Raw genomic sequence first — 27,635 nt, 5'->3', positions numbered from 1 at the left:
TGGATAAAACATGCCAACTAACGACGGCACATGGCAATACTATACGGCAAGTTAGGACTGGAAATCAAGCTGACTGCTACCATAGCCCATTGAAATTGCAGGGGGCTATTTAAGGTGGGCTAATTACCTCCAACAGGCGTTTCCCAGGGCTATCCCTATTCTCATGTGCCACATACTGCCAGTATCTTTGTCTTGTATGAAAGAGGACTCCTTCAGGATTATCGCCTTTTGCCATGCTGGGGGCACTGTGATACTGCAGGCTCATTATAAACTCTGAAAGAAGCGACTGTCACCTATCGATGTCAAATAAGTGATTTGTGCCCACTGGACAGGTTTGAACTGGCAACATCTGAATGACTAGGGAGAAAGTAGCCCTGCTGCTATCTGGTGCTGATCACACAAAACACACAAGACAAGGTTTCTATGATTCCTACTATCTACCCTGACAGAACAGCTGAAAGGCTAGAACAGCTGAAGCCTTTTATAAACAGAATGAACACTAGTCATTACGCCTCTGGTGGGAAGTGAAATTTCATGAGAGCTGCTGTTGTAAAGCCGCTCGTGGCCATACATCGTCAGCATCAAAGCACCAAGACTTGGCTTGGCAATGGTATTTCATCTCGGACAAGGAAAAACAAGGAAAGGGATATGCTACATGCCCCATCCCATCCAGAAAAGAAGTGAAAAATAGCTGGTGTGATGTAATATTATATATCCAAATATAAAACTTACAGGGCAATATATTATTGTATCGATTTTTCCCTCTGTTCTCTGGCAAAAGCGCTATGTCACATGATTGGCTTCGACCCACATCTTTTAAGTCCTGTAAAAGGCCGAAATGAATGTGAGGTGAAAATCACAGGATGCTACAAAACAGAATGTACAGCATGCAAGGCCAAGGAAAGGAACTTATTTTTATTATACTGAAATTAGAGAACTGGTGGCATTGGCTTGAGCCAGGCACACTGCTGGTAGGCACTCTTCAAGATTTGCCACACAGCTCTGCTACCACAACTCAGTCCTGACCTTCAGCACATCCTGGTGATCCTGTGTTGGGCCTCTCATGAACAGAGGCTGCCAACTGGATCAAGTTGTGGTTCTGGCAGCAGGACAAATAGGGTCTAAGCTGAGACTGTCAAACTCATTTTCACTTGTGTGAAGAAGACCAGGGAATGCATGTCTCTGGGGCTGAAGGGTTAGTGAGCCAGAGTTAGCACCCAACCAGTCCATTCAATAAAGAAATGGTTCCACTAGATTGGGTTCGTACCTCATATTCCTTGGACAGGAGGTAGTTGGAATCTGCTTGGAGTTTGGTGAAGTGCGCTTCAAACTGATTTACTTTTATTGGACTAAAACATTCGACAGAAGAAAAAAGACAAAAACCAAAAACACCCAGTTACCCGAGGAGACAACAAGGACATTATTCATCTAATTCATTACAAAGGAAGATGTTTTAAATGAAGAAATATTTGCTTTTACCTGGAAATTCTCCGGCTCCTAGAAATAATTTCAAAAGAAAAAGAAAGAACTTGTCAGTGAGTGACTGGAGAGACTGTTTCATCTATGATGCCATGTTAAAACAATTCTCTTAGAAACAAATTTTGAGATTACCCTCTCTGCCCCAAGTTCAGATGGACGGACAATGGCCTGTCCCTGCGAATGCTCAGCCTTGCTGTAGGTCGTTCTTGGCCATTACTGCAATACAAAGGAAGCTATTCTTACTTTGGTTTTAGTGCTATGTTCAAATGTCAACGTGAGTTGGGCAACAAAAGTATCTTGTGGCAGGAAATAAAGAAAAGGAATAAAAAGAGATGGCTGTTTCATTTGCTACTCTGAAATGGATCTCTGCGGTTGCAGAGTTTTCCTGTACCTTAGTTTGCTGCCATAGGACAATAATTTTATATCATATATAGAAAAAACAGTGTAAAACAGTAATGGCCTGTTTTTTACCATAAGAGACACAGCCCAAACTACCACTAAAGTGGGTATTAGCGCTAGTCAGGAATTTTTTAGCTGACTGATTTTTAGCTGATTCGTCAAAACTGAAACTTTTCATGGAAAACCTTTAGTTGGGAAGGTTTCTCAGGTCCAGGAGGGAATTTCCCGTGAGAGAGAGAAGCACCCACCCCAGCATAACCAATAGCCCGATGACCAGGCCGCTCACCTGGTTTAGCAGAGACCCAGGTTCAAGTCTCTGGTCTGAATCTCACTCTGTTGGTTTTTTTTCCCTTGAAAATTTTAGAAAGGTCTTGGTTTTGTTCCAACATGGAATGAAAAAAAATTTCAAATCCTCAACATTTCTGGTGACATAGAATTCTTGTTTTCCAGCCAGTCCTAGTGGGTGTCCTATGGCAGGATAAGGCCTAACCAACTGATCTGCAGAACATTCCTGTGAAGTAGGTATTATCCCTGGTTCCACGTGCAGATTGGGGAACAAGTTACTGCTGTGCTCCCACTGGCTTCAAGTGTTGTGGGTGGGTGACCAGACAGCAAGTGTGAAAAATCGGGACGGGGTGGGGGAGTAATTGGCACCTATATAAGACAAAGCTCCAAATATCAGGACTGTCCCTGTAAAATCGGGACATCTGGTCATCCTAGTTGTGGGTGCTTAGCACCTCTGAAAATCAGGCCATTTGGGACTTGTGAAGGATCAGAGCAGGAATTAGTGGCAGCACTCGGATAGATTTGGGAAGTTCTTGGAATTCATTCTGTGCTCATTCCACTGTTCATGGCCAGTTTACAAACCCATCTGTTCTTGTGCCAACATTGTCCATTAGCTAAATAGCTCTTCTCTCTTCCTGGTGTTTACCGGCCATGAACAAATTCAGGTTGGAAATTAGAAGAAGGTTTCTAACCATTAGAGGAGTGAGACGCTGGAACAGCCTCCCACTAGGAGTTGTGGAGGCAAACAACTGAATCAGTTGTAAGATGGAGCTTGATACATTTATGAATGTGATTATATAATGGGGCTGCCTGCAATAGCTAGGATCTGGACTTAGTGACTCAGGAGATCCCCTGCAGTCCTACATTCCTATGTTCCACTAAACCACACACACTGTCTCTCCATCTCTGATCACCATTTGTTCCCTCAGAAACCTCTCTTGTAAATGAAAGAAACATTTACCTATTGTATATGACACAGAAAAATATACCGACGTTCACTGACCCATTGAACAGAGCTCATAAGAAGAAATCACAATACAGTTGAGAAAACATGCACTTCATATGATTCAAACTATGTAGAGCAAAAATAAATTAGAGGATAAGGGACATATTTTCAAATGCAGGCGCCTAAGTAGCAGCCAGGAGAAAATGTGTACACCTATTGTGAATGCAAAACCTGCATTTTACTCATGTATAATGGTAGCGGTGTATGCATACAGATATGTAGGCATGCATTTCTCTGTAGGCACAAACAAATGCAGGTTTTACACACAAGTGCACATGCTTTTTCATGGTCAGCATCTAGACATCTGCATTGAATTTGGGCTTAAGTGTCTAGAAGAAACTGCTAGAGAATAATTTCATGCAGACTAAGAATTAGAGCTGGTTGGAAAACAATTTCCAACATTTCAAAGAAAAATTAACTCCAAGCAAAATGTTGCATTTTCAAAATTTCCCACAGAATAGAAATTCCAAATTTTTTTTGACTCAGAAATATAAAAAAAAATTCATTTCAATACTGTAAAATGTTTTGTTTCAATAAGGTAGTTTTTTTATTTTTATAATGTTAAAATATTATATTTAATATTTATATATATTTAAATTAAAATAATATATAGATGATATAAAATTAATATTATAGAATAAAAGTCAGTTCAAAATGAAATGGAACAAATAAGTCAAAACTAAACTTTTTGACATTCTTGAAAGAAAATGTTTCAATGTTTCCAAAATGAGAGGGTCAAAATGAATCATTTCAAAGTTTTCCCATCAAAAATGTCATTGAAATCAACAAGTTCTCATGAAAGGTTTAAATGAAGCCACATTTTCTGACAGAAAACTGCTCCAGTGAAAATGTGTTGACCAGCTCTACTAAGAACCTAAGGTCCCATTGCAGCCTTAAATCATGCAACTCCTATTAATCAGTGGAAATCCTGTTCCTTAATCAAGGGTAATATGGGGCTTCTTAGTTCAATATTCAATTTGTACAAATGGTGAGGGAAATGGAGTTAGGTTTTTGCTTTCCTAAATACAATTTAAAGTTTTCATCCAATTTTACACCTTCCTCAGTGTCTCAGATTGAAAATCATGTCTAATTTCATCAGACCTTGTGCAAGAAAAATTTAAAAAAGGGAGTTTCTACTTACCTAACTTTTTGTCTGTAGACAAATAAAGCAGTGACAGCCACCACCATCACAATGAGAAACAAACCAGCACTCACGCCTTCTATAACTCCAAACATGGGTTCTAAGATAGATAGATACACACACACACACAGAGCAAAGGAATTAGATACATACAGTGTTATCAGTTAAAGACACTGAAATAAATACAAAGGAACTTCAACTGCATATATATTTGGAGGACTGGGCTTTGATATTACTTCCTTAGTTTTTCAAGAACTTACACTGTACATCAGGTGGGCAAGAAACAGGTAGAAGAGAAAAAAGTTCTCTCCTTCCATAGAATGAGGGAGTGAAGAAACAGCCAGATTTCCCAGGAGTTCAGATCTCCTCCCCAGGCTACAGTAGTTCACTGGGTTTTTCAAACTAAGTCTAGGATAATTCACTGATTCAGTCCCATTTCAAGACCATTTACACTGGATGACAAAACCATTTCATTCTCACATCCAGAAAGGAACTGTTGTCTGGATTCAAGGGTTTTTTTGAGGCTTAATCAGTGTTTGGAAAGTATTGAGATCCTTGTATCAAGGGGCTATGCTATTATTTATTGTTTGTATTGTAGCAGTGACTCGAGATCCTAAGTCAGGGACCCCAGCTCTATTGGGCAATGTGTTCCTTCCCAAACAATTTATAACCTATGGGCTTATTGCTCCACCATAGCTGAGACCGGGGAACACGGGGGCTGGTTGTGGCTCCCTGATCCTGTGCTGCTTGGCCACGGCATAAGTCAAGAGTTGCTGAGGAGCAGGTCTAACTCATGCCACTGGCATAAAGTCCCTAGGTGACCTTACACTGTGAAGGATCAGCATAGTTCCGCCACACCTCGCTCCCACCTCTGACATCTCTCCTACACCCTGGACACATGGGACAGCAGGTGCAGGAGGTGGTTATACAATCTCTCACACCAGAAGAGAGCTCCCCTGCACCAAGTGAAATTTCCACTAGCCATTTCTGTCCACTTTGAGCAGCTTGAGTGGCAGAAAGCAGACCGGAGAATCTAGCCTTATGTATTATTTCTATCCCGAAGGATGCTGCACAGTCCTTGCTCTCTCTCTCTCTGGCTCCCTTTTAAAGTGAACGCCTATAATTTGTAGGAAGTTTTGTACTTCAGAAGGAAATCATGGATGGAAGGGGAAACATCACAGCTATTGTTTTAACCGACAGTGCTGAATACCGAATATTAACTGGCGGAGAGCTGAATCTCAAAGTAACTCAGTTCAGCAACAAGGTCCTTGCTGCTCTCTCCTACCCACTCCAGCACCAATGGGTGTCATACCCATGTAACTGGTACAGTTGGTATAGAATAAAGGAGAAACTCACCTGACTCAGTAGTGATTGGTAAAGAGAAAAAGGTATCTGAGAAGAGTGGCTCAGTGAATTCCCTCAGGTCTTCACTAAAGAGCTGGGTGAAAGCTCGGATACTGATTCTGGAAAAGCAGAAGGGTTTATTAGATCTGTTTGGGAGTTGGTATCAAACAGGAGAAAACTAAAGGTTAACACAGAAATAGCAAAATCACAAAACAGGGCTTCTGGACAACATTTACTAAGTACATTTCCTGTGTCTTCTAACTACTGTTATTGTTATACCTTTTGTTGTTCAGCTTCTGCTTTAGTGAGAGTTTCAAAGCCAATATTTTTAGCACCTCAGCAGTTCATTCCATTTTTTAGTATCTTTTGCTCATCAATATGTGGGGAAAATGAAAGAAGGACTAAATACTAGGTGACATACCATATTAAACTTGGGGGAAAAAAATTTCTGCCTGTGTGATCAGAGGGAAGGCTTATATATCACAGTGTGTTCTTTGTATAGGGCTGCAGTAAGCTAAAAAAACTGCTGACTAGCTGATCTATGGATATAACTGCCCTCAGTACTATCATATGGGGTCTTGGATTTGGATTACATTCTATGCTTCTGATCCTGCACACACCTTTGCATGTGAATAGTCATATTCAGGACCTACTTCCATCTCTCCTGATATTAGGCCTGTAAATGGACTACTTATGTGCATAAATGTTTTCAGGATTGGGTCTTTACCACTTTAGGCTCCTGGGGATCATGAAAGTAGTCCCATGAGCTGGACAAACTAATCACAGTGAGCGGCGTCTTTGTTGGATTTAGGTCTTTGCTATTTTCACAAGCTCCTGATTGCCAAAAATTTGTCACTGAAAATTCATCAACAAATCTGTTCACATGAACACATTGATTTGATTGGACACACGGTCACCTGGTAAGCTTCTGTTCTTTGACTGGATGAACGTAGTTGTTAAGCAGGTTTCTGATACAGATACACACAATGAACAAAATAAAAAATTCTGCAACATTCAATTGAAATTCACTGTTTAAGTCCATGAATTTTCCTCTCAGCAAACTCATTTCTAAGAGCATTCAAGAAAGCAAAAGGAGCTCAAATGAAATCCAAGCAAATTCATTAAAAAGCTGAAATGAGTGTCTGTGAAAGGTTTGTTGATCTAGTCACTCAGCTCTCATTGTGGCTTTGGTAACCTGTTGTGGAGGTTCCTGCCGGCCAGCTGATAGAATTTAGAATCAAAGAAGTTAAGAGGTAGAAATCTTTACTCACAGTAGGTCTCATTCTGAGTAGGGATAAGTGGGCATAATTTCCACTGAACCCAGCTAGAGCCCACTTGAAAGCTGCTTTCACTTCAATTGCACAACTGCCCCATTAAGTTTTTAATAGTCCACATTTAGTAGCTAAGCTTGATTTAATGCAGCACGGAAAAGTAATTACATTTAATGTGAAGCTGCAGCTTCTACATAAACATACATGGTATCCAGTTTGTCTGAAATACAAATCATAATTGTTTGGGGATATTACTTCAAATACTCTAGTTTTTGGCTAAAATCTAAGGCCTAGATGCTGGGTCACACTGCAGCTGCTTTCTGCTGTTCCCTAGGTGCAAAGTGGCCTTAAGGTAATTGGATTCAGCCCTTGGAGGTTCATGCCAGTGTAGAGGATGCAACAGGAGGTGTATAGGTGCTCTAGCAGCTCCCACACCATGCCCAACTGTGGCTAAATCTTCCCTTTGTCCTGGTCAGCCTCAGCTACTGTACAGGCTTCCTGAGTCTGTTGGAAGCTGGCACAGGGTAGAATGCCCTTTGGGTTGCTCTAATCTGCACCAGCAGATTGGCCTGGTGGAGCCTGTCCACAGAATTAGAGGAACACAAAACTACCTTTGTATCTCCTGCTCTCCCGTTTTACCTGTCCCGAATGCTTCCCTGACTCAGCTGCTGATCCAGCCCTTAAGTCTCTCCACAGAGAAATTAGCAACTGTAGCAAAGTTCCCCACCAAAGTAAAAGAGATAAAGAGGCCTTTTCACCGCACGGAGTTTTGCACATAATGAATTGTAGCATTTCCAGGCTGGTGAAGGAACTGTTTATACATTAAATATGAGATGGGGCAGGGACAAAGCTTTTATAAATTGCACAGTACAACACACAGCACACCATGTAATACAGGTTATTAATCTATGGCAGCTCAAGTACATCAGGCATCGAGATAGCATAGTACCTAATAATACAGCACATCTCACACAGCAAAATTACCACAATAAATCTAACCTATAGGCAGTCCTGGGTTTCAGTGGCCCATCACAGAATTTCTGCTGATTGGGATCACATTTTCCTCCCAGACTTTCCATCTCAGCTCCAAGCTTAATGTCAAAGCTCTTATAGTTGCTGTCAAGGTTTTCAGCACATTTGCTTGCAAAATAGTTGGTCTGATAGACACGTATGGAATTGTTATGTTTGTATTCCAAGTAGGAAGGTAACGGGTGCTGCTGATCTGGCTTCAGCTCTTCACTGCCTAGGAAAAAAAATGGTAAAAAAAAATTGCACATCATATGCCACAGCTCTCGTGCTATTAGTGCATCTAAGGCCGAGGGCATCAATAGACATATTTAACACTTGACAAACTTCTGTACTTTGTCTGGGAGGTAACATGGTCTAGTGAATAGAGCATGGGACTGGGAATTAGCTACCAGGAATCTATTTCCAGCCTTGACCCTAAACTGTTGTATGACCATAGGCAAGTCACTGCCCTCTGAGCCTCCGTTTTCCCATCTGCCAAATTACCTTCCTTTGTAACACACCTGAAGGTCTATGGAAGAAACACACAATATACAAACTGTTATTATTAACTTTAACTGCAGGGGTCATTAGTAGCTATGTTATCTTTACAAACAACAGCTGGTCTGGTGTGGTAATCTGATCCCCAGGAGAAGAAGCAGAATGCAGCAGATTCCTATGGTAAACAGCAAATTCCTACAGATAGGAAATTCTGTGTTTCAAAGCAACCTGGCACTGTGGTTTAAAAAGCTTCTTACAGTCTGATAAAGACTATGCTATACTGTCTTCAAAATTGTTAAGCCACGTGAAAGCCCCTTCTTTACAGAGAACTCTACAGACTCAAATTACTGAGTGTCCTAAAGAAACACTCTGTGCTTTTCTTAAGTGAGTGATGGTCTATAAACTGCTGACTTGTGGCACAATTCCTGAAATTAAGTCTTAGGGTATGTCTACACAGCAGCTGGAGGTGTCATTCCCAGCTGGGACAGACATGCCCATGCCAGCTCTGATCACTCTAGTGTGCTGAAAATAACAGCAGAGCCGTAGCTGCACACAGGGTGTCAGATGGGAACCACCATTTGCTCCACTTGTTAGGGTGCTATCTCAATCACAGCTAGCGTGGGTATGTCTACCTGAGCTGGGAATGACACCTCCAGCTCCAATTTAGACATACCCTTAGTATTTTTGAACTGAGCCTACCTCAGGGTGTTTCAGGCACACTGTCTTCTATTTGAACCCACACTGCATGTTGGTCTATGGGGACATTTTTGGATCGATGCTGGCTTGCTTGGCTAGATAACTCAAGGCAGTTTGCTATATCTCTTCTAGATCCCATTCTAGAACAGTGGGCACAGGGAGGGTCTGATGCCTTGAGAAGGTTGTGTGAATCACCTCTGCTGCATAATTCTGCCCCCCCCCAGCTTTCCCCCGTGCCATCTGCCTCCTTCCACAGGGGGTAAAAAAAAAAGTAGCCAGTGGGTACAGAGAATAGTTGCAATAGGAAATGATTGTAGTCCCCAGAAATGAATCCCGATGTTTTATTCTTTATGATAGTGCCTAAAAGGGTCAGCTGTGCTAGGCACTGTACCAATATATAGTGAGAAACAGTCCCTGCCCCCAAAGAGCTTACACTCTGACTAGACAAGAACGACACAGGGTGGGAGGAAAAAAAGGATTATTTTTACCTGGGAACAGAGACACAGCGGAATGGTTAAGTGACTTACACAAAGTCACAAAGGGAGCTTGTGGCAATGTCAAAAATTAAACTCAGACCTCCTGAGTCCTAGTTTAGGGCTTTAACTGCAAGGCCACTCTTCTTCTCTACAGGATAGCACAAGGAAGGAAATATATATGCACTACATGGGGACATTTTCTGCTTCCATTTACACTGGTGTATGTGAGAGCAATTTGCCTCATGAAATAAACAACATGAATCATTTTATTCAGACTGTAAGCTACCTTTGTTTTCTAATAACGGCTTAGCAGGCAACACTGAAGGCAACAGAGACTGAAGCTGAGATGCACTCTCACCTGCTTCAAGTTAGTGCCTAAACTACGTTATTGAATCAGTGCATAGCAAGACAATCTGTCCCATTTCTATTCTCTGAGACATTTGCTTTGAGTTCTCTCATCTTCTAAGTAAGGAAACTGTCCAAACATGTGGATGGTAACATCCCAGAGATTGAAGTAAAACTCTGTCCTTAACTATGGTGCCAGTGGAGATAGTATGATGGGATAACATGGTTTTGGTAATTAAATATTCATGGTAATAGGCCCAATGGCTTGTGATGGGATATTAGATGGGGTGGGAACTGAGTTACCCAGGAAAGAATTTTCTGTAGTATCTGGCTGGTGAATCTTGCCCATATGCTCAGGGTTCAGCTGATCGCCATATTTGGGGTCGGGAAGGAATTTTCCTCCAGGGCAGATTGGCAGAGGCCCTGGAGGTTTTTCGCCTTCCTCTGTAGCATGGGGCACGGGTCACTTGCGGGAGGATTCTCTGTTCCTTGAAGTCTTTAAACCACGATTTGAGGACTTCAATAGCTCAGACATAGGTGAGAGGTTTTTCGCAGGAGTGGGTGGGTGAAATTTTGTGGCCTGCGTTGTGCAGGAGGTCAGACTAGATGATCATAATGTCCCTTCTGACCTTAGTATCTATGAATCTATGGACCTCTGGATCTAAAAGCCTCTCCCTGCTGAGTTAAAGGACCAGGTTCATTGTCAGAAGCAGATCCATACACCTCTTCTGAAATCTGGCCAGGAGATGAGGACAAATACACTCCTTATGTTAATACGGGTTACAGAAAGAAACCTACTAATTCATAAAAACTTACCATCAGCCTCTCTCACAACCACAGTAAAGTATTTCACAGCTCCGTTGGTGTCACTGAACCAGCTGCAGTTGAAAGTAAAGTTGATGGAAGATTTGGTAATGAGTGCATCCTTTTTGTTTACTCGGATGTGGGGAAGTGGAGGAGGGGGGCCTGGAAAAGAAGAGAGAGGGAGGGCGAAATAAAGTACATCACCATCTATATATTTTTAATTACATAATAACAGCAAATGATGTGCAAATCTCAACAAAACTCAACCATTTAGACCCAAAGTCTCTCATATTATACTCTTTGCAGTCACAAATGCTATGTCTACACTACCGCGATAAGTTGACCTATGCTACGCAACTCCAGCTACGTGAATAATGTAGTTGGAGTAAACGTACCTTAGGTCAAGTTACCGTGGGGTCTACACCGCAGGGGGCCGATGGGAGAAAATCTCCCGTCAACTTACCTTACTCTTCTCGTCAGGGGTAGAGTTCAGGGGTCGACTGGAGAGCGATCTGCAGTCGATTTGGTGGGTCTTTACTAGACCCGCTAAATCGACTGCTGGTGGATCGATCTCAGAGCGTCGATCCCTGCTGTAGTGTAGACCTGCCCAAAGTGTATCCCTCTCCAGCAGAGAAGCTGCCAGAAGACGTAACAGACCAGCGGTGTTTTAAACGTAATGACAGAGGCAGCTCCTTATAGTAGAATTTTTTGCAGAAGCTGCCCAGGATTGCATTAATGTCTCATTAAATCCATGCAGTCTTAAACTATAGCCGCTAAAATAGCATTTTCAGAGGTGGGTTCAATCTGGGTACTTTGAGACCACTAAGGCTGCAGATAGACATTTGCTTTGAAACATCTAGATTTCTCCCTCTCACATCAAATCGAACAATAAACAATGTCCAAGAAACAAAACACGACACTGAGTCAATTAAGCAAAGTATTTACATATAGACGATCTGATATCAGATTTATAGAATGGCTTCCATAGGGAACTGGCATTTGTATCTGCCATATGTCTAAACAAGCTATATGTTGAACAGTGATACATCAGGAACTAAACGGGAAATACAATCTAGACGGAGCTACTATAAGGTGAGTTCATAACTGGTTGGAAAATCGTCCCTAGAGAGTAGTTATGAGTGGTTCACAGTCATGCTGGAAGGGAATAACAAGTGGGGTCCTGCAGGGATCGGTTCTGGGTCTGGTTCTGTTCAATATCTTCATCAATGATTTAGATAATGGCATAGAGAGTATACTTATAAAGTTTGCAGACGATACCAAGCTGGGAGGGGTTGCAAGTGCTTTGGAGGATAGGATTAAAATTCAAAATGATCTGGACAAACTCGAAAAATGGTCTGAAGTAAACAGGATGAAATTCAATAAGGAAAAATGCAAAGTACTCCACTTAGGAAGGAACAATCAGTTGCACACACAGAAAATGGGAAATGACTGCCTAGGAAGGAGTACTGTGGAAAGGGGTCTGGGGGTCATAGTGGATCACAAGCTAAATATGAGTCAACAGTGTAATGCTGTTGCAAAAAAAGCAAACATCGTTCTGGGATGTATTAGCAGGAGTATTATAAGCAAGACACAAGAAGTAATTCTTCCACTCTACTCCATGCTGATTAGGCCTCAACTAGAGTATTGTGTACAGTTCTGGGTGCCACATTTCAGGAACGATGTGCACAAATCTGAGAAAGTCCAGAGAAGAGCAACACAAATGATTAAAGGTCTAGCAAACATGACCGATGTGGGAAGATTGAAAAAATTGGGTTTGTTTAGTCTGGAGAAGAGAAGACTGAGAGGGGACATGATAACAGTTTTCAAGTACATAAAAGGTTGTTACAAGGAGGAGGGAGAAAAATTGTTCTTAACCTCTGAGGATAGGACAAGAAACAATGGGCTTAAATTGCAGCAAGGGCGGTTTAGGTTGGACATTAGGAAAAACTTCCTGTCAGAGTGGTTAAGCACTGGAATAAATTGCCTAGAGAGGTTGTGAAATCTCCATCATTGGGGATTTTTAAGAGCAGGTTGGACAAACACCTGTCAGGGATGGTCTAGATAATACTTAGTCCTGCCTTAAGTGCAGGGGACTGGACTAGATGACCTCTCGAGGTCCCTTCCAGGTCTATGATTTTGTGAAATGGAAAAGGAAAAAGAGGGGGGGGAATAAAGTATATCTGATGCAAGCCTCTCAATGGAACACTAGAGCACTGTAATAGAGATCGCAGCTCAATGTTTTCAATAACCTATATAGCCAAATATACTGTATCAGTATCTACTGTTTAATAGTCATGGCCAAAATTTAAAGGGTTTCGGTGTGGATAAGGAACCAATAGTTCACAAGCTTATTTGAAGCCTAGCCAGATAATCTTCCATCTGTAAGACCAGTCTGGAATTCTTGGGAGAGCTGGCTCCCTCATGGTATTTAGACAGTCCTGCTTCCAAGCTCAACCAGAACTTGATAGTGCAAAGATGTCTAAAAATGAAAACAATGGAGAACAGTTAAGCCTTCAAAGAGGTTCTGTTGCTGTATCTGGTGATGCTCAGGTTATCTCTGATTTTATCTGAACTCATAGCATCTCTTGTAGTAGAGAAGAGACAGGGCTTGGTTGCAATTCATGTGAAGGGTGGGTTTTACCATGTTCTTTTTTCCCAGGCTCTGGGCAGGGCCCCAGCAATCATTGGGGTCACAGCTCTGGAATGTCTGGGTGGTTTTACCATTCCCAGTTCCAGCCCTAAGAGGCCCAGACCAGTGGCTGGACACCAGATAACCTGCCAGGGTTGTCAATGAACAGAAGAAAGAGGAATTGACACAAATGAATGGTCCCAAAGCTGGGTTAAAGTTCTCTTCCTTCAGAGGGCACTCATCAGGCTGTGGCCCTAATCCGAGTTCACCAACAGAGAGGAATAGTCTCCTTTTAAGGTGAGTCAGCATCAGGTCCTCCCTTCCTTCAGGAAGGGACCATTGGGCAGTGGCTGCCCAATGGGGCTCCTGCATTCAGCCATCCATTTTTCCAAGATCTGCTCTCCTCCCTGATTTGTCATCAGCTGAGCTAGGTTTCTCCCTTTTAAGTTCCTCCCTCCAATTCTGACATCTCTCAGCTGAGTCTCCATTAGCTTATTAACCCCTTATTGCTCAGTGTAGGATTTGTAGGGGTTTTTAGCGACTGGACTTTGTAGTTCTCTTTGGCTCTATGCAGCCAAGGGGGGACTGGTGACCAGACCTGTCAATCACACTATACTTCATGGAACATTTGGCCTTGGGGGTAATTAAGGCTCTCTGTCATGCTGTACCACACAGACTGGAGGTGACCCATGGATTGCCACAGCTTGAGTGTCAGCAGCAGCTGCTGACCAGCCAAGGTGAAGAAGGGAGAAGGAGATTCCTGTGAGTGGCTTGTGCACAGTATAGAGAGACATCACCATGCACAGGGCAGTACCATGCGGGCTGGCATTACCTCCCTCCTTGTGTACGTTGTTGAGTAGCTGCAAGCTGCCATTTACAACCCATCTGCAGCCCAAGGGAGGAGCCACAAGGGAGTCTGAGAGGAGTCTGCAGAGCAGTGCTCCTCCTTCATCTCCACTGCCCGACGCAAACTCATCATCTGAGAGAAGAGGTAGTAAAGCCTGAAGAAGAGCCACTGCCCCAACTTCCTGAAGGCTCTAAGTGGCTTCCCACTATTTTGACTTGGCGATGGCATTTGGTGAGAGGAAAGGACCAGGGGGCAGCAAAGAGGCAAACCCAGAGGAGAACAAAGGGTCAGTTGTAGGCTGCATGTTGTGCCATGACTGACAGATTATAAAACTTGTTTTCAAGTTTGTTCTCACTGCGTGAGTCAAATAAACCAGTTTTACAATAAGATTCACACAGTGATAAAAAATCCTTTAAAGAAGTTTTATAGTTTAAGAGCCTTATAATCTGGCACAGCGTGCAACTAAACACAGGTGTTCCCCATTTTGGTCACTGGTCACACATTTCGGTGGCTGGTGTGACACAAAAGGCAGGTTTGGAGGTCGAAAAGTCTGCTGACTAACCAACAGGACCAGATGATAGCTTATTCCTGTTCACCTTATTCCTGTTCACCTTCTCCCTCCATGCCACTGTACCTATGTATTTGATACATCAAGAACTTACGGTCTATCATAGTGATGGTGCTGTCTTCAACTACCTCACTAGTCATGTCTGAAGACTGCACTTTGATGGACACCAAGTATCTCTTGTGGGGTACTAGCATCATGATGTTTTGCAAAGATTTTTCTTTCTCGATCCTTTTGGAAAACTCAACTTCTCCAGTGTCCATTTTTTTGCATTCAATACTATATCCATCGAAGTCAGAGTCAGGCGGGGTCCAGGAACATGCAATGGCAGTAGAGTTTTGTGGCCGGCAGTGAAGGTTTTGTATTCTGTCTGGTCCTAAAGATGGAGGGGAGAGGTTGAAAAGTTGAAGCGTAATGTAACAGAGGACATACATTATACATTTTGTGCTTACTCTATGGCTTGGCCATCAGTCTTAGCACACAAGTCTAAATTAATAATTTAATTAGAGCAAAGGGACTAAGAATCAGGATTCCTAGCTCTACCGCACACTTGCTGAAAGATTTTAGGCAAGTCACTTGACCTCATTTTATCTCTGTAAACTGAATTAATGCCATCGACCTCCAAAGAACTGTGACTCGTCAGTAATTAACTGTAAAAAAACTTTTCAGATCTTCTGAAGAAAGGTGCAATAGGAATCCAACATATTATTAGAACTATGGTACAACTAGAGCTTAAATCTAGTTAAAAAAAACCCCTCATCATACAGCGTAATTGAAATGCATACTTCTTACAATGAAATGTCCATATCATATAGCACACACTCTACAGTGAAAGGCACAAATGTTTAACATGCTATTTATAAACTTCTCTTTTTCCTTTCAGCCTTATTTTCCACAACTGTCCAAAGAAATACATTACAGCTGAAGAATCAAATACTGTACATTGCAAAAGAGGGAGCTAAAATAGCAGGAATTAGTAATTTACCCCTCAGCTCCTTGTAGCAAAAATACAAGGTTCATCATCTTCCTTTCCAAATGCAAAGAGATGGACATCACACCAAAAGGACTGAAAATAAAAAATCCATTACAATCTACATACCTCACAGACTATGCTGACAGCTTGTGCCACACACTCTCAAAGAAACTGCGGAACCACCTGATCAACGTCCTCTACAGCAAACAGGGAAAGATTAAGAATGAGCTCTCAAAACTGGATACTCTCATAAAAAAACAACCTTCCACACAAACTTTCTCGTGGCTAGACTTTACAAAAAGTAGACAAACCATTTACAACACACACTTTGCTTCCCTACAAAAGAAAAAGGACACTAAACTATCTAAACTACTACATGCCACAAGGGGCCACAGCAATGGTTCCCTTAACCCACCCAGCAATATTATTAATCTATCCAACTATACTCTTAGCCCAGCAGAAGAATCTGTCCTATCTCGGGGCCTCTCCTTCTGCCCCTCCACCCCCACAAACATGATACAGTTCTGTGGTGACCTAGAATCCTATTTTCGATGTCTCCGACTCAAGGAATATTTCCAACACATCTCTGAACAACATACTAATCCACAGAGACCTTCCTACCAAGACTACAAAAAGAAGGATTCTGGGTGGACTCCTCCTGAAGGTCGAAACAACAGACTGGACTTCTACATAGAGTGCTTCCGCCGACTTGCAACGGCTGAAATTGTGGAAAAGCAGCATCACTTGCCCCATAACCTCAGCCGTGCAGAACACAATGCCGTCCACAGCCTCAGAAACAACTCTGACATCATAATCAAAAAGGCTGACAAAGGAGGTGCTGTTGTCATCATGAATAGGTCGGAATATGAACAAGAGGCTGGTAGGAAGCTCTCCAACACTGCTTTCTACAAGCCATTACCTCTGATCCCACTGAGAGGTACCAAAAGAAACTACACCGTTTGCTCAAGAAACTCCCTGAAAAAGCACAAGAACAAATCCGCACAGACACACCCCTGGAACCCCGACCTGGCGTATTCTATCTGCTACCCAAGATCCATAAACCTGGAAATCCTGGACGCCCCATCATCTCAGGCATTGGCACCCTGACAGCAGGATTGTCTGGCTATGTAGACTCCCTCCTCAGGCCCAATGCTACCAGCACTCCCAGCTATCTTCGAGAAACCACCGACTTCCTAAGGAAACTACAATCCATCGGTGATCTTCCTGAAAACACCATCCTGGCCACTATGGATGTAGAAGCCCTCTACACCAATATTCCACACAAAGATGGACTACAAGCCGTCAGGAACAGTATCCCTGATAATGTCATGGCAAACCTGGTGGCTGAACTTTGTGACTTTGTCCTCACGCATAACTATTTCACATTTGGGGCAATGTATACCTTCAAATCAGCGGCACTGCTATGGGTACCCGCATGGCCCCACAGTATGCCAACATTTTTATGGCTGACTTAGAACAACGCTTCCTCAGCTCTCGTCCCCTAATGCCCCTACTCTACTTGCACTACATTGATGACATTTTCATCATCTGGACCCATGGAAAAGAAGCCCTTGAGGAATTCCACCATGATTTCAACAATTTCCATCCCACCATCAACCTCAGCCTGGACCAGTCCACACAAGAGATCCACTTCCTGGACACTACGATGCTCATAAGCGATGGTCACATAAACACCACCCTATACCGGAAACCTACTGACTGCTATTCCTACCTACATGCCTCCAGCTTTCATCCAGACCACACCACATGATCCATTGTCTATAGCCAAGCTCTACGATACAACCGCATTTGCTCCAACTCCTCAGACAGAGACAAACACCTACAAGATCTCTATTAAGCATTCTTACAACTACAATACCCACCTGCTGAAGTGAAGAAACAGTTTGACAGAGCCAGAAGAGTACCCAGAAGTCACCTACTACAGGACAGGCCCAACAAAGAAAATAACAGAACGCCACTAGCCATCACCTTCAGCCCCAACTAAAACCTCTCCAACGCATCATCAAGGATCTACAACCTATCCTGAAGGAAGACCCATCACTCTCACAGATCTTGGGAGACAGACAGCCTCCCAACCTGAAGCAAATACTCACCAGCAACCAGACACCACACAACAGAACCACTAACCCAGGAACCTATCCTTGCAACAAAGCCCGTTGCCAACTGTGCCCACATATCTATTCAGGGGACACCATCATAGGGCCTAATCACATCAGCCACACTATCAGAGGCTCATTCACCTGCACATCTACCAATGTGATATATGCCATCATGTGCCAGCAATGCCCCTCTGTCATGTACATTGGTCAAACTGGACAGTCTCTACGTCAAAGAATAAATGGACACAAATCAGATGTCAAGAATTATAACATTCATAAACCAGTCGGAGAACACTTCAATCTCTCTGGTCACTCTATTTCTGACCTAAAAATGGCTATTCTTCAACAAAAAGATTTCAAAAACAGACTCCAATGAGAGACTGCTGAATTGGAATTAATTTGCAAACTGGATACAATTAACTTAGGATTGAATAGAGACTGGGAGTGGATGGGTCATTACACAAAGTAAAACTATTTCCCCATGTTTATTCCCTTCCCCCCCCCCCCCACCGTTCCTCAGACGTTCTTGTCAACTGCTGGAAATGGCCCACCTTGATTATCACTACAAAAGGTTTTTCCTGCCCCCACTCTCCTGCTCACCTTAACTGATCACTCTTGTTACAGTGTGTATGGTAACACCCATTGTTTCATGTTCTCTATGTATATAAATCTCCCCACTGTATTTTCCACCGAATGCATCCGATGAAGTGAGCTATATCTCACAAAAGCTTATGCTCAAATAAATTTGTTAGTCTCTAAGGTGCCACAAGTACTCCTTTTCTTTTTGTAAATAATATAAGATCATTTAAAAAGTTCTAATTAAAGGAACTAATTAAAGGAACACATTTTGACACAGCACAAAAATGAAATTAAATCAAGGCACCATTGTCAAACTCTAACTTTCAAGGTGAAAAGCTAGAGATGCATGTAAAAAAAAAACAAAACACCCCAAAACCAAAAACCAACCAACTAAAACATTTGTATAATACTTGGAAAAAGGTCTAACCCAGGCGTTGGCAACCTTCAGCACGCGGCCCATCAGGGTAATCCACTGGCAGGCCGTGAGGCATTTTGTTTACATTGACCGTCTGCAGGCACAGCCCCCCGCAGCTCTCTGTGGCTGCTGTTTGCTGTTCCTGGCCAACTGGAGCTGTGGGAAGTGGCAGCCAGCACATCCCTGTGTCCCGCAGCTCCTATTGGCCAGGAATGGCAAACCGCAGTCACTGGGAGCTGCGGGAGCCATGCCTGCAGACGGTCAACATAACAAAATGTCTCGCAGCCCGCCAGCAGATTACCCCATGTGCTGAAAGTTGCCGACCTCTGGTCTAACCACTGTTGTCCTCTGAGATGCTAAATGTAAAAAGGCCAAATTTTTCAAAAGTGATGAATAATTATAGGTACTAACTTCTGCCACCTTAAAGTGGCCAGATTTTCAGAGAGTAGGTGCTTAGCACTTTCTGAAAATTAGGCCCACTTAAAAAGTTTCGAGACTGGGGCATCCCAAACCATCAGTCACTTCTGAAAATCTTGGCTGGATCACTCTTTTTGAAACAAATCATCTTACAGTTGCAAAGTATCAGCTAAGGAGTATGGTGACCCTACCTAATAAACATGCCCATAATGTTAAGGCTTTACATTTCCCTCCAGCATAAAATCAATGCAAGGAACAAACTGATCACAGATCTCTGCAGGAACAAAAGTGACCAGTATATTCCTTCTAGAATGTGACCCTGTGATTTCCACCCACTTATATCAGGTATGAATTTCCACTGAGAGAAGTCACAGAGTACATAGTTAATTTTTTTGGTTAAGATTTTGACCCATACTCTGTGTGTGTATGTACACTCACGTACACACTCACCCCCCCCCCCCAAAGTATAGACCAAAATTTTCACCAAATCTCTCTCTCTCTATGTATGTCACTTAGCATAGCTTTTTCATGACTCCTCTCATCCACCCCCTGGGCCCAACTCCTTTGCAAACATAGCCCAGTTTTGCAGGTCTTTTATGGAAGAAAGCTAACAGGGCTAAATGGTGTGTGCATATGAATTGCCCTTTCTATTCCCCTTACCCCTCTACATGGCACTATCACTAATAACAGCTTTCAGAGTAGCAGCCGTGTTAGTCTGTATCCGCAAAAAGAAAAGGAGGACTTGTGGCACCGTAGAGACTAACCAATTTATTTGAGCATGAAGTGAGCTGTAGCTGGTGCCACCAGTACTCCTTTTCTTATCACTAATAAGACTTTTTGCTGCAGTTTCACTGCCTCCTGATGTGATTAGGGGAAGAAGCATAGCAGCTAACATCTTTGTTCTGTCCTTTTACTTCTCCAATTAGCACTTTGAATTCAAGTGGCAAAAATTTGCTATTTTGCCGCTTAAAATGTTTTCAAGGTGTAACATGCAAAGAAACAAAAATGAAAGTTTAGGCCGTCTAGTCTACATTTAGCAGTTCGAATCTGCAGTTTATCACAAGACTAGTAGTTCAGCTGAAGAATCAGAAATGGAAACCACAACACAGTCCTCTCAAGGCTGAGAGGACAAAAGTCACATGAACTATGTGTGAATCTGGTTTCCTGTGTCACATATGAAATGTCCATCTCAACAGGGCATGTCTATGAAGTATGTATTTCACCGTGCAAAATATATGTTTTAGTTACACCATGTGAAGTACAACATATGACCCAAAGTACAGATTACTGTATGGTCCAAAATGTTCCCCATGGTTTAGTTATTCTGTCCACTTCAGGGCAGTCTTCTCATCAGACTGTTAATGAGATCAGCTGGACTCAGATAAATATGGGTGGAAGCCACAAACATTGACAAACAGCTATTTAGAGGAAAGGAACTCTTTGACTTTACTTTTTCAGATCTACTATACCCAAGGCCTTCTTGTGCCCCAGGAACACACTTCCTTTTTGATTGCTCAAAATATCTTGATGGACCCACTCCAAATTTCAGAATCTAAATAATCCTGAACTTCAAAGACGTTTGGATCTGAATCAGCAGACAGGCCAGAGCAGAGCAGCAAAAATTGAGAAAAGGCTTAGAAAACCTGACCTTTGAGGAAGTTAAAAAAAACCTGTGCATTTTTAGTCTTCAGAAATGAAGACTGAGCAGGGACCTGATAACAGTCTTCAACTATGGTAAGGGCTGTTATAAAGGGGACAGTGATCAATTGTTTTTGATCCACTGGAATATAGGACAAGAGGTAATGGGCTTAAACTGCATCATGGAGATTTAGGTTAGATATTAGAAAAAACTTTCTAACCATAAAGTTAGATAAACTTTGGAATAGGCTTCCAAGGGAGGGTGTGGAATCCTCATCCTTGGAGGTTTTTAAGAACAGATTAGACAAACACCTGTCAGAGATGGTCTAGGTTTATTTGGTCCTACCTCAATGCAGGGGGCTGGACTTGATGTCTTCTCAAGGTCCCTTTCAGCCCTACATTTTTCTGATTCTATGACAAATCGAAACCTGGAACCAAATAGTCCAGAATTTCAGGAATGTTTTGATCTGGATCTGAATTTTGCAGCTTGTGTTCATTTCTAATCTTTACATACTTGCTGTAGGGCAGGACAAAGGAACATTTTGATTTCTACTTGACTCCATATCCAGACATTCTTGAGTCAACTAATAGAAATTAATAAATGCTTAATTGGGATGGGTAAGATTTAACTCATTGGCCGTACTGTTTCAGCATCATCTCCAGATGAGCAATAAGGGTTCAATAACAAATGGGTTCCTACTTGTTCTCACAGTTCCAGACAGTGATTGACTGTATGTCTTCCAGGTGTTGCCGCTGACACTCCTGACACTGAAATTATAGAGCCGCCCCGGTCGAAGGCCATACATGATGCGTCCCTTTGATCTGCTGTTGCTGTACGGGTTGAAGACTGTAAGGGGATCTCTCGGGAACCATTGCAACTCAAAGTCATCATAATCCGTCCAGTCTGGGGGACCCAGCCAGGTGATTGACAGGGAGGTGTTTGCAACATCAGCAAATGATACAGCACTAGGAGGACTGGGTGCTAGACACAAGGGGCAAAATGAAAAGAAAAAGTCTCATGACATTTGCACACAGGATGGGTGTGTGAGACAAAACAGCCATTATCTTAGACTTCTTCATTTCTCTCCGGCTTCTGCACAGTAACATTGATAAGAAACAGGACATCGAATAAACCAGTCGGACTCTGATTTATTTCCTGCCATTAATGTAATACTATTTATGATGGTCTTACTTGTACTTTTCTATGCCTTTAATAATTCATGCAATAAAAATCCTATCTCAGAATAAATCCATCACATATCAATGAACTGCTGTAAATTCTGACAGTTGGGGGCAAAAAGCCACTGCAGTTCTTTACCTGTTCTTCCCTCAGTCTTTGCTGTATTGGTCAGGTCACCGCTGTGGGTCACTACAACCAGAGTGTACTTTCTGCCAGGAACTAGGCCCAGGAAATGCCACTCTCTCAGGTCTTTCCCATGCCTTGTTTCCTTCTGTGTGCCATTTGGGTTATAAAGATTCAGTTCATAATAGTCTACATCTCCTGATGCTGGTCCCCAGGTGAACCACAGACTGCCTGTCATGTTTCTGTTGGAGCTGTTGAGATTAATAACTGGGGCTGGAACTGAAAGAGAGGGTACACAGTTACTACACACTGAACATTTTGGGGAAGAATAGTGCTACGGTAGTGCTGTGATAGTGGCCATATAAAGATCTAGATATACATAGCACAGGTGGCCAAAAAACAGGAAACAAATTTCAGGAATTTCAGTGTGTGTGTGTGTGTGTATCGGGGTGGGAGGAGGGAGGGAAGAGGAGGAGGGGGAGTAGTGGGAGATTAGAGGAGGTTTTGGGGAGTAACATAGCTCTTACAAATGCCTACAACACCCTGCCACCTGGCAGTGGGTAGACAAATGGTAAGCTGAAACTAGTGCTAATCATGAAAAGCTTTTTCATTTCACTGTTAGCCACCTTGTTTTCTCCCTTCCCCGTTTGTTTTGCCCACTTGCTGCATCTTATCATAAACCAGTGCTGTAAGCTCTTTGGGGCAGAGGACTGTCTTTTTATTTATACCTATATAGCTTCTAGTACAATAGGGCTCCTGCCCTTGATTGGGACACCTAGGTACCACTGGGCCGCAGATAATAAATTAGGACAATATTTACTTATTTATTATCTGAAAACAGTTGTCACATAATTTAGAATTTAGCTTTCTTTTAGATAATGCCTTTGATGTATAAAGACAGCTTGGATACTTCTAACAGCTTTACTAGACTCTAGTACCAGCTTTTGGCTATTAGATTAGCTCACCGATGTCCTTAAGGAAGATTTCATTGGGGATGGATTATCCTGCTAGATGCTCCTACCTGTTCTTCCAAATACGGATGACTCATTTGTGAGCTCTCCACTGTGGGTAACAATCACCATTTTATACATCCTGCCTTGCCGCAAGTTCTGGAAAGAACACTGCTGAAGGTTCTGGTCTCCTGAAATTCTGTCCTGGAGGGATTTGTCTGGATTGTACAGAAAGATATTATAGGAGTCCAGTTCTCCCTGGGAGGTAGTCCAGCTGAATGACAGGCGTCCATTGGTGTTTTCTGTGACCTTCAGATTTGTGACAGCAGCTGGGACTGGAAACAGGGATAAATATAGGAGAAAATGTCAGAGATTCTAGTAACTAAGCTAAATCTCAGTTAAAATGACACTTATGACTAGAAGAAATTTCTATTAAGCCACTGAGAACTACATTCATATAACGTAAAAGCACAAAAACAATGACGTCCAGAAACAAGAGGAAAACTTTTGTAAGTTATAGATGCCATTTAGCAACACATATGTAATATGTATGATAACCAAGGGGCTCAATCCTCCAGTCTAGACTCACACAAAACTTCTCTTTAACATCAATGTGAAGTTTTGCCTGAGAAAAGGTTGGCAACACTGGCAGTATATTTGTATTCAAGTTGGGGCTAGGATCCTATATAAGCCAAGTGAATTTAAGGATAGACAATAGAAAGAGTTAACATGGCTATATAATGACATGCAGAGAGATTCTTAACTATAGCAACACTCCTCAACTCTCTGCTTCAATATACAATGCACTACAATAGGGATCAGCAACCTTTGGCACGTGGCCCATCAGGGAAAGCCCTGGCAGGCCGGGCCTGTTTGTTTACCTGCCGCGTCCTCGGGTTTGGCCGATGGCAACTCCTACTGGCTGCGGTTCGCCTCTTCAGGCCAATGTGGAGGCGCAGGCCAAGGGATGTGCTGGCCACCCTTCCTGCAGCCCCCATTGGCCTGGAACGGCAAACCAAGGCCAGTAGGAGCTGCGATCAGCTGAACCTGCAGACACGGCAGGTAAACAAACCGGCCTGGCCCACCAGGGGCTTACCCTGATGGGCCGCGTGCCAAAGGCTACTGATCCTTTCACAACAACCTGGAAAATCCACACCCCTTTGTAAGCAATTTTCAATTTTTTACATTAAACGTATCTCAGAAAAACGATGCATTGATTCAAGGAGACTGGTTCCTATTGGAGCTTTTTGGATAACTAGATATTTGAATGAATCATTATATTCATACCATATCTTACTGCAGATACTGTAAATAATGCTGAAATGCTCTACCTGTTCGGCCTTCGGTTTCTGCTCGGCTGCTGAAGAGCCCACCGCTGACTGTCAACATTTGCACTTTATACTTCTTGCCTGGTATTAAATCTTCAAATTTGTGCTGTTTAGCAGTTGCTGGCTCTGATTTATTGCTCAGAAGGATACCTTGCTCAGTCAAAAGCAGGATGTCATATCTCTCAGCCACTCCTGGACCACTGTGCCAGGTCACTAACAAGGAATGACTGCTGTAGGCATGATCTGCAAATAAACCCTGGACAGAGGAAGGAACTGGGAACAACAATTAAAGAGATTGTGAGGTTAATTTTGTATCACTTAATATGTGTTTGTGAATTAACATAATTAACTGTGAAAAATATTTGTGAAAAATATTTATGTATGTCGGCTCACACCGATGCATGTGGTGTATGTATGTGTATGTGTGTATTTGCGTGCACACAGACAGACAGACAGAATTCCTACACAAAAACTACTTTCCATAATTTAGGGTAAGATGTATTACAGGGATCTTGTAATTATCTCCAAACCAGGCATTATACCTCCTGGAAATTCAAAGTGAAGGTTAAACTTAAAAAAAAAAGAGTATGAATGTTCTTCTATGGAAATGTATCAGTAGGGCACCCAAAACAACCTTAACTCTGCACCACATACCATGCAGTCATGACATAAATTATGGTTAAGGCACTTTAGAACTTGTAGATTAGATGAAACGGGTTTTTAAAGAGACAGATTTTTTTTGTTCTACCAATAGTGGTGAATTGAAGTCATTTCTGTTAGACTCTGCTTCATAAAACTGGCTAAACACCTCGCTTTCACAGTCTGTGTGCAACACTCCCACAGCATTCGAAAAGTTGCCTGTTATGCGCATCTCTGTTCATTGCGTCTGCCCTATATAGAATTACATACATTTATTAAAAAAAAATTAAAATAAATAATATTTGGGGAGCGTATAGAGCATGGAATGCAATGTTGGAAGGCTGGCTAACCCACTAAATGATACAGTTTTATAGCTTTATATGTCATCTGCACCTCCCCAACTTTGAATTTCCTCAGCATGGGAGAGACCCCAGCAGGCAGAGAAACCAGCTCTCGGACAAACTCCCCACAACTCCTAGTGGCTGGAGGGTGGAAGGGAGGTGTAGGGGGTGTGCTGTGCTCTGGCTACCCGCAGCTGGCAGACAGCCCCTTGGGAATGAATTAGAGAACTGTAATCAACACCCGGGAGACTCCTCCCCTCCTCTCCCCCGTTCTCTGCTCCATGGAACATAAATTCATAAAGCAGACTCCAGCCCATGGCTATTCAATGTTGTTCTAACAAAAGTTGCATACTTGTTTATATAGTCATATCTAAGAAATAATAAAAGATCATACGAAAGCTGGGGCCAAAGTAGTGACTAGGCTGCCTACTCTCCAATATCGCATTCTCGCCCTCTTGTTGTAGCAGTCATTGTCCCTGGCTGAGACACTTACAACCCTTCCCTTGGCCTCAGGTTACATTCCTTTTTCCTCCAGTGTGTAAAGTAGCTAAAGCACACCAAGGCCAAGGTTGGGTTGGGGAAGCAATGGATAAGAGGAGGTGTAGTGGGGTGGTTTCCAGAGAGTCATGGTGCTTGGGACACCAGAGAAAGGGATGATCAGGAGAGGGTTATTTAAAAAAAAAAATTGAACGACCAGAAAGAGAGAGAATTTATTTAGCTTTTATACTACAAAGAGGATATGTGTGTGTGTAGTGTGTATAAATAGCTGAAAAATCATCACAGGTTTCAAAGGAATATAAACAAGTATTAAAACGCAAAGAAACAACAAAACTGTCAAAATAATAGACAAGACAGGCAAGTACGGGATGACAGAAAACATCTTAGCCAAGGGCTACTCCCCCCAAAAGCCCAGTCCCAAAGCAAAACACAGGCTCACACAAAAAGAGGAAGAGGATTTAAATCATGATATTGAGTTGCATCTCTTCCATTGTCTGGGAGCCCCTGATCATGCAGTGGGCTCTGCTAGCACACTGTGTGGAGTCCCACTGGCACCTTTGGGATTCCAGGCAGGCATAAGAGGCTGCATTAGCAGATCCCATGGCAGAGTTTGGACTGGAGGGCCCATTCTCACAAATATTTACTCAAGTAAATATGGTGGGGGAGTAGCACTGTATGTAAGGGAGCAGTATGACTGCTCAGAGCTCCGGTACGAAACTGTAGAAAAACCTGAGTGTCTCTGGATTAAGTTTAGAAGTGTGTGCAACAAGAGTGATGTAGTGGTGGGAGTCTGCTATAGACCACCGGACCAGGGGGATGAGATAGATGAGGCTTTCTTCCGGCAGCTCACGGAAGCTACTAGATCGCATGCCCTGATTCTCATGGGTGACTTTAATTTTCCTGATATCTGCTGGGAGAGCAATACTGCGGTGCATAGACAATCCAGGAAGTTTTTGGAAAGCGTAGGGGATAATTTCCTGGCGCAAGTGCTAGAGGAGCCAACTAGGGGGGGCGCTTTTCTTGATCTGCTGCTCACAAACCGGGTAGAATTAGTGGGGGAAGCAAAAGTGGATGGGAATCTGGGAGGCAGTGACCATGAGTTGGTTGAGTTCAGGATCCTGACGCAGGGAAGAAAGGTAAGCAGCAGGATATGGACCCTGGACTTCAGGAAAGCAGACTTCGACTCCCTCAGGGAACGGATGGCCAGGATCCCCTGGGGGACTAACTTGAAGGGGAAAGGAGTCCAGGAGAGCTGGCTGTATTTCAAGGAATCCCTGTTGAGGTTACAGGGACAAACCATCCCAATGAGTCGAAAGAATAGTAAATATGGCAGGCGACCAGCTTGGCTTAATGGTGAAATCCTAGCGGATCTTAAACATAAAAAAGAAGCTTACAAGAAGTGGAAGGTTGGACATATGACCAGGGAAGAGTATAAAAATATTGCTCGGGCATGTAGGAATGAAATCAGGAGGGCCAAATCGCACCTGGAGCTGCAGCTAGCAAGAGATGTCAAGAGTAACAAGAAGGGTTTTTTCAGGTATGTTGGCAACAAGAAGAAAGCCAAGGAAAGTGTGGGCCCCTTACTGAATGAGGGAGGCAACCTAGTGACAGAGGATGTGGAAAAAGCTAATGTACTCAATG

At 42.7% G+C, this 27,635-nt stretch overlaps 1 protein-coding gene across 1 annotated transcript in view; it reads right to left on the bottom strand.

Annotated features, from left to right (window-relative positions):
- The window catches only part of PTPRB (protein tyrosine phosphatase receptor type B), a 104,958-nt gene that overhangs the window by 11,272 nt on the left and 66,051 nt on the right, over positions 1 to 27,635 (bottom strand). The window contains exons 15-27 of the mRNA XM_077807743.1: positions 24,520 to 24,789; positions 23,260 to 23,523; positions 22,254 to 22,517; positions 21,636 to 21,917; positions 14,891 to 15,169; positions 10,765 to 10,914; positions 7,925 to 8,168; positions 5,667 to 5,773; positions 4,311 to 4,410; positions 1,612 to 1,695; positions 1,480 to 1,497; positions 1,268 to 1,349; positions 733 to 823 (exon numbers count right to left, since the gene is read on the bottom strand). Of these exons, the coding sequence (XP_077663869.1) occupies positions 733 to 823; positions 1,268 to 1,349; positions 1,480 to 1,497; positions 1,612 to 1,695; positions 4,311 to 4,410; positions 5,667 to 5,773; positions 7,925 to 8,168; positions 10,765 to 10,914; positions 14,891 to 15,169; positions 21,636 to 21,917; positions 22,254 to 22,517; positions 23,260 to 23,523; positions 24,520 to 24,789 (2,235 nt within the window). The remainder of the gene's footprint in view (positions 1 to 732; positions 824 to 1,267; positions 1,350 to 1,479; positions 1,498 to 1,611; positions 1,696 to 4,310; positions 4,411 to 5,666; positions 5,774 to 7,924; positions 8,169 to 10,764; positions 10,915 to 14,890; positions 15,170 to 21,635; positions 21,918 to 22,253; positions 22,518 to 23,259; positions 23,524 to 24,519; positions 24,790 to 27,635) is intronic.

Source organism: Eretmochelys imbricata, chromosome 1, assembly GCF_965152235.1.
Source record: "Eretmochelys imbricata isolate rEreImb1 chromosome 1, rEreImb1.hap1, whole genome shotgun sequence".
NCBI classification, from domain to species: domain Eukaryota; kingdom Metazoa; phylum Chordata; order Testudines; family Cheloniidae; genus Eretmochelys; species Eretmochelys imbricata.
Note: the sequence above shows the minus strand (reverse complement) of the source record. Positions and strands in the feature narration are given on the sequence as shown.